The sequence below is a fragment of the Chaetura pelagica genome, unplaced genomic scaffold, assembly GCF_000747805.2.
Source record: "Chaetura pelagica isolate M959 unplaced genomic scaffold, ChaPel_1.0 scaffold106, whole genome shotgun sequence".
Taxonomy (NCBI): domain Eukaryota; kingdom Metazoa; phylum Chordata; class Aves; order Apodiformes; family Apodidae; genus Chaetura; species Chaetura pelagica.
In genome coordinates, this window is record NW_009954222.1 from 4,238,047 (window position 1) to 4,244,747 (window position 6,701).

At 39.6% G+C, this 6,701-nt stretch overlaps 1 protein-coding gene across 1 annotated transcript; it reads right to left on the reverse strand.

Moving 5' to 3' along the window:
• Positions 1 to 259: 259 nt before the first annotated feature.
• On the reverse strand, positions 260 to 6,267 carry COMMD6 (COMM domain containing 6). Its single transcript, XM_010003514.1, has 6 exons — positions 6,109 to 6,267; positions 5,491 to 5,556; positions 5,242 to 5,318; positions 3,793 to 3,961; positions 2,498 to 2,650; positions 260 to 310 (listed from the first exon to the last, which is right to left on the reverse strand). The coding sequence occupies exons 1-6, from the start codon at positions 6,265 to 6,267 to the stop codon at positions 260 to 262; spliced, it is 675 nt and encodes a 224-aa protein (XP_010001816.1).
• Positions 6,268 to 6,701: the final 434 nt, after the last annotated feature.

Consider the following 6,701-nt stretch of genomic DNA (forward strand, 5'->3'; position numbering starts at 1 on the left):
GCTTCTCTGGATACATCCTGATCTTTTTTCTACCAGGATGAACAAAGCTGAATGCATTTTCACAAACACTGCAGAGTTTGCTTCAAGTATTCAAAAGTGAAGTAATGTTCACAGCAGTGCAAGGATGATGCTGACAAATACCTGTTGAGAAGACAAGGATACATACCTTGCTGAAGAATGGCACTTTACTCCCTGTGCAGAACAGAAAGTTTACTTGATCAAAGTCTGTCCAAAATTTAAGTATAAATAAGAGTTGTCTTCAAACTGTTTCAAGAACAGCTGCCATTTCCTTGAACTGTCTGAAGAAGTCCTAAAAAGCAAGAGTTAAGACCACTTTCAGCTGCTTGAAGAAAAGCTCAAACTGTATTTCAAACTAGCATGTCAGAAAAATCACAATCCACCTTTCTCACATTCCCTCTTCCTCTAGTTACTATTTGAAGCTTGAACTGAAAGTTTCTGCTTTTCATTTAGTGGGCTGGTTGGCATTTGGACACATTTACTATGAAATCTACACAGGTAATGCCTTATTTACATAGGTTTGCCTATTAATAGGAGAAGATGCCATAAAACAAAAAATAGTGCAGCTCTCACCGCAACAAAAAACAAAACAAAACAAAAACCAAAAAAACTTAAAACCTTCTCACATGAATGTCTTATTCCCCACTGTGAAGGACCAGGTATTTCCTCACATGAACATAAAATCCCCTTTAGGTCAGCAGTCATAAGTGGCTTAAAGATGGCTGCTCCACGTGGCACTGAACCCTCTCCTTGCTGCCTTCTCTGCCAGAAAACAACTCGGATGCCCTGAGGGGGCAGCTGCTGCGGGAGAGGAGCTGTGGCAGGAAAAACAGCCGCAAGGGCAGGACAAGGTCCCGTCTGATTGGCTGAGAAGCCTAGAAATACGAAATCAGCCAATCAGGAACAAAGGAAACCTATAAAGAGACGGCGCTCGCGCTGTTTTTTGGCGCGGTTTTCCCGGAGACACTTAAGCAGTTGCTGTTTGTTTTTCAGCGCGCTTTTGCCGCTTGCTTGTCGGCGTGCGCATTCGCACGGACACCGAAGCCTCTGCCGCTTCTGCCACTTGCTTTGGGGGGGTGACCTGCGCCTTGGAGTGCCTGCCAGCCCGAGTCCCGGCTCGCCTGGTCCCGGCTCTCGCCTAGTCCCAGTTCGCTCCAGCTAGACCCGGCTCGACCCAGGTAGTCACGCCGCAGCTTTTCCTGCCAGCCTGCCTGCATTGCCTGCAGCTACCCACCTCAGGAACCTGCCTGCTGCTGAGCACGTGTGGTGAGACTAATTCCTGCCACCCATGGTCCTAAAACCAGGTTGCAGGGGAAGGCATAATCCTGTCTTACCTGCACACAAACCGCAACCCTATAAGGGACCAGCATCGAGCATATCCTCCTCCTCCTTCCCTCATAAATAATTAAATAAGGTGTGTAAATAAGGTGTACCCATATATAAGTATTAAGATTAAAAAGTTGTTATTTGGTGCTTAAAAGATATTTCACAGCTCGTATGTGCTTTAATTACCCTTTTTGAACCTCCTGCCCCAAATTGTTCTATTTTTCCCCACAATAAACCGTGTATTTGTAAATTCTAATTGGGGATTGGCTGCTGTTATTGGAAGCACTAGTGAGTACTGAGCAAGTATCTCACCCAAAAAAGTCAGTGCTGAAGCTCCCTGCTCCTCTGTGAGAGACAAGCGCCATGTGCGGACCTCTCGACAGATCCTGACAAGCTAAATACACTCCAAAAAGGAGATAAAATAGGTCGCAGATCGTGACACCCACTAAAATAACCCAGGCATCTCAAGTATAGCATCCATTTCTTATAGTAGTTAAACAGCAAATTTAAGACTAAATAGGTTTCAACCAGAATACAACATTTCACAACACCTAAAGGATTCACAATATCCTTCTCAAACTCCTACCAGCCCAACTCCAAGGATTGATTCATTTGTAACCTTGTGCAGTATGTTAAGTGATGCATTTGCCCTTTAAACAGGAATGACGACAGAAGTTAGTTATACAAAATTAAAGCATCTGATGCAAGTTCACAGAAAAAGGCATAGCAATTAAGAGCCAGTAGCGATAAAGCAGACTGACCTCCATTCCTAATTGTTAACAACTGTTAGGCTGAACCCAAGTTTTACATTTTGAGGCTGGGGAACAGTTCCTTAAACTTAGAATATTCCCTCCATTGTTAGTAAGGCAGAGTGACAGTTGTCAATGAAGATGCTAAAGTCTTCAGTTGTTAGCTTGCTTGTAAGAGAACAGATCTACTCCTGCTAAATTAACATTTTGTGATAAGTGATGTAGAACTAAATGCTATGAAATAAGTAATCATATCAGTTTAAGTATTTATTTAATGCTTCATCTTTGAATGACAGTATTAGTAAATAAGCAACACAAATGTATGCACCAAGGGATAGTGACTCCTTCACAACAGTGTCACTGTTGCTTTTAAGAGACTGGATCAAGTAACAGAGATTACAGACCTTGAACTGTGGCACAGTCATCTCAAAAGTTTTGTCCGTTATTTGCCCTGAAGGGTCTGCCACTTGTAGTGTCACTGTAACATAAGGATACTTCAAAGACCTGCAGGTGTCCGAGCTCATTGCAACTCCCAGTTTCCACTTCATATCTACAAACTGCAAAGAAAAACATTGGAAACTGTTAGAGAAAGATGTACCATGGCTATTCTGTTGTGTGGATGTTTTACAGACAGTAACAGGACATCTAGAGCTCATACCTAAATGGGAAACAAATATGCACCTACAGATACTATTGTGAATACAAAATCATCTACCTTTTTAAAAGTGAAAAAAATAAGCAATTTAACAAGTTACTTCACTTAATCTGTTTTCAAGTACAGTCAATAGTCAAGCACAGACTTGACAAGACTACAAACTACTATTAAAGTTCTAGTACAAGGAGCTTGAGCCACAGAGTTCACCTGGCTTGTCTATCATTCCTTCCTTCGTCACGTTTTTTTTCAGAAGTTTCTAAAGCAAGTGGAAACATGAGAAGAACCTCACAGTGCCCCAAAGTTTTGCAACAGCAATAATGGAAAAAAAAAAAAAGGCATTGCATAACAGTATTTTAGATAAATCAAAGTTCATCATAAATAAGCTTCAGACAGGTAAATTATAAGTTTTAGTCTTTTATGAAAGCTCAAAAGACTTTTTATGAAGAATTTGAATAAAGAAGTAAATAGAGTCTTTAGAAGCTTCCCATCAACCCTCAGATAATTTTTTTTTCCCTAAGTCCTTACCCTTTTAAACTGTTGTTAGAAAAAAGAGATCTTAAAATGCAAATCCACTTTTTTTTTTTTTTTTTCCAAAAAGGGGAAAAATGGAATGCTGGAAATTGAAAGTATCTTGAAAAGAAGTTTAAACCTAAGTGAGACAGACTAAAATGATCAAGTGCTGGAGTCATCTACAATTCAAATTACACTTAAAACAGATTTACATAAATAGCTAATACAATTGCCTGCCACACTGACTGCTACTCCCCTTCCCCACTAGTACTATGAAGCACTAGTTTTTAAAAGACTATGAAATGTGACTTGATCATACAACCAGTAATATGAAAAAACTGTTCAGTAGTTAGACAAACTTGACTGTATGTGTTTACTTACTTGGATAGACATTGGACAACAGACGTATATAGGACTTTGTCAGTCCAGATACCAACCACATGCTTGACAACACAACATAGACAATGAAGCACTGAGGTTTCTGAACTGTGCTTTCTGAGCACCTAGCTCAACTGCACCTTGGTATTTAGTTACCTGCCCTGCTGTAGCCACATTTCTTGCATCTTCTGACACGCTAATGGATTTGCCCTGCTCATTCCAGACATGGCGAATCACTTGAAGCACATGTTTTGGCAGTGTGCTGACTGCATTGCCCAAGGTGATCATCAGTTCTTCTGTAGAGAGATTGTTTCTGGCTGCTGTGCTATAGATATATCCAAAAACCACCACATCAGTTTCATTCTTCACAAAATGAACAACATTTCTTGCCACTCCAAAATAGGCAATTTTTTATTACTGCTTTATGTATCCATATCCTTTACAACAATTAGACAGCCTGTGATATTATTTTTTTTCCCCTGAATATTTTACTCATCTTTCGCATGTGGATGCAAACCCAACTTTTAATGTGTCTTAACAGGCAGAGATCAAGCTCTGTTGGGCTTGCACAACACACAAGATTAAAACAAAAATAATCACAGTCTTCAAGTGCTGTTGCAACTTTAAAAAATGCATAATTCAGTGAAAGATGTGTATAGAGCAGATAAACAACATTATTCCTCTAGAAAGCATTTTAATTAAACATTTAAGAGAGGCAATTTAAGTATAATCAAAAGGCAAGTAAGGACTTCTAGGTAATGCTATAATTGATACTAACAGGAATAAATTTATGCAATAAACCCTCAACTGAAAAGGCAGCAAATGTAGGACAAAATTGCCACTTGATTTCCTCTACAGAAACAGTTAACAAAAAAAAAATTGACACCCTAGGTTTGTTCATGCAGATCCACTCATCTCAAAGAGATATCAATAAAGGGGAAAAAGAGTTGGTTCTTCAAGTAGCATGGTCTAACATAACTTAAGGCCTTATACTTTATAGAAGAAAACATAGTATGATAATTTTTTACTGGTATGTTTTCTTCAGTCATTAATTTTACAGAAAATGTTTAGATATAAAGTATTAATAGAAAAAGACCTTGAATTTTTTTTCTTTCTGAACACATAAAACATGACAGCAAAACAACTGAAAACACAACCTAAAGACTCTACTTTTATCACTGCAGATTTCAAACAGACACAACTGCAGGTTTCTGATCTCTTAACAAACAAGAAGTTTTTAGAACACACTTCTTCCAAGCAAAGGTCTAGAAGACTTAGCTTTAGAATTGAACTTAACTTCCTCTTTTATTATGCCAGTAGTTCTAAAGCTTGCAGACAGGATCTTAGAAATATTTCCTCTCTTTATTTTTTTAATTACAAAAATCAAAACAATAAATGGAGCAATTACATGACTTCTAAAAACATAAGACTAAGCCCAGAATTTCTTTTTTGTGCACTGGGATTTTCAAACTTTTGCCCTTTTCCTGAATCAGTTCATTTTGTACCAACATTTGATGTCACTTTCTAATTGGGCTATTAAGTTGGGGCAAAGGGGGGGAAAAAAAAAAAAAAGACATGAGGCAAAGTAAATTATTTTGTGCTTACCTAAATAGAAAGGAAATGATGTTAGCTATTTTTGCTAGGTCACCAACATTAATGTCAATCCCAGATGTTTGAATTCTCTGGAAAGAGAATTTTCAAAGAATAATTACAAATATGACTAATAAATTATGCATTAGTAAAACCCTATTTTTATACATTCACACACCCCAAAAAAATTTTACTTGGGGAATCTATCCTTTAAAACAGATACAGCTAATACATTTGCTTATAAGTATTAGTATACAAACTTACCTGACACAGTTCAGCTGCATTTACGCCTGGGATCTTATGGTTCAGATGTTGAATTATTTGTTCACACTGAAAAGAAATTAAGTTTGAAAACATTCTTACTGCATATTTTAATTATACAAGACAAAGCTCGTTTGAATATTTGGAGATCACAAAACAAAGAAGAAAACAGGTTAATGCAAAAATAGGTAACAGGAGGATGCTTTAAAGGCAGAGTGAAGAATAAAGTTGTTTAAATTACATCAAATCCAAGAAAAGCAAATAAACTCAGCCAAGTATTTTAACTACTACCTCACTAGATACTCCTACTAAACACACCATTTTCATACTCTTTGAACAGTCAAGTGTACACAACAGTAAACAAGCTGGCTCAGTATCTCATTTAAATAAAATTAAAAAAAATACATTTTAACATTATTATATGAGAAAAACATACACTTAAAGCAATCCCCACTGCTTTTAGGGGGACTGGTCCATTTTATGAGTCATGTAAATCTCAGACACCACATAACTAAGATCCCCTTTGCAACTGAGAAAAAACAGAAAAGCTTGAACAAAAAGATCTCCTAGAATCAAAGAGAGTCAGATGTCCTTCCACATCCCAGTTACTGTCCAACTTACCAATTCTGCAAAGAAGTCTTGTGGTATTAAACTAATCTTATCTGCTGCACCACCAACATCTGAAAAAAAACACAAGCTGTAGTAATCAGAAGCAGATCCTTGAAATGTCACAGCAGTAAATCTAATCTCCCTCTGAAGAACCCCTGGGTCGTCACGCATGATTGAAAAAAAAAAAAAAAAGCAAGGATTTAAAAGCAAGGATTTATTTAAGGGAGTTTGTCTTGAATGGCATTAACGTAACCTGATCAAGTAAAGTCTCACAGAAGCGACTCCACCAGGCCCCAGAGCCCCAAGTCTGTGCAACGACAGCCTGACAGCCCTGAGGGACAGCCCTGCGGAGCAGCCCCCGCACCGGGTCCCTCACAGCTTCCCGGGACAGCGGGCACGGCCCCCCGGCACCAGCAGCACGGGGCCGCAGCTCCCAGCCAGCCCGCGGGCGGGCGGAGGGGCTCCCGCTGGCGCCCAAAGCTTCGCCTGGAGCCCCCGGGAGCGGCTCCGCCGGGCCCTGTGCGGGGCTGCTCCGCCGGGCCGCCTCCCGCTAAACCCCCAGGCGGCGAGAGCGGCCCCGGCCGCCCTCCCCTCCGCCCCCTCCG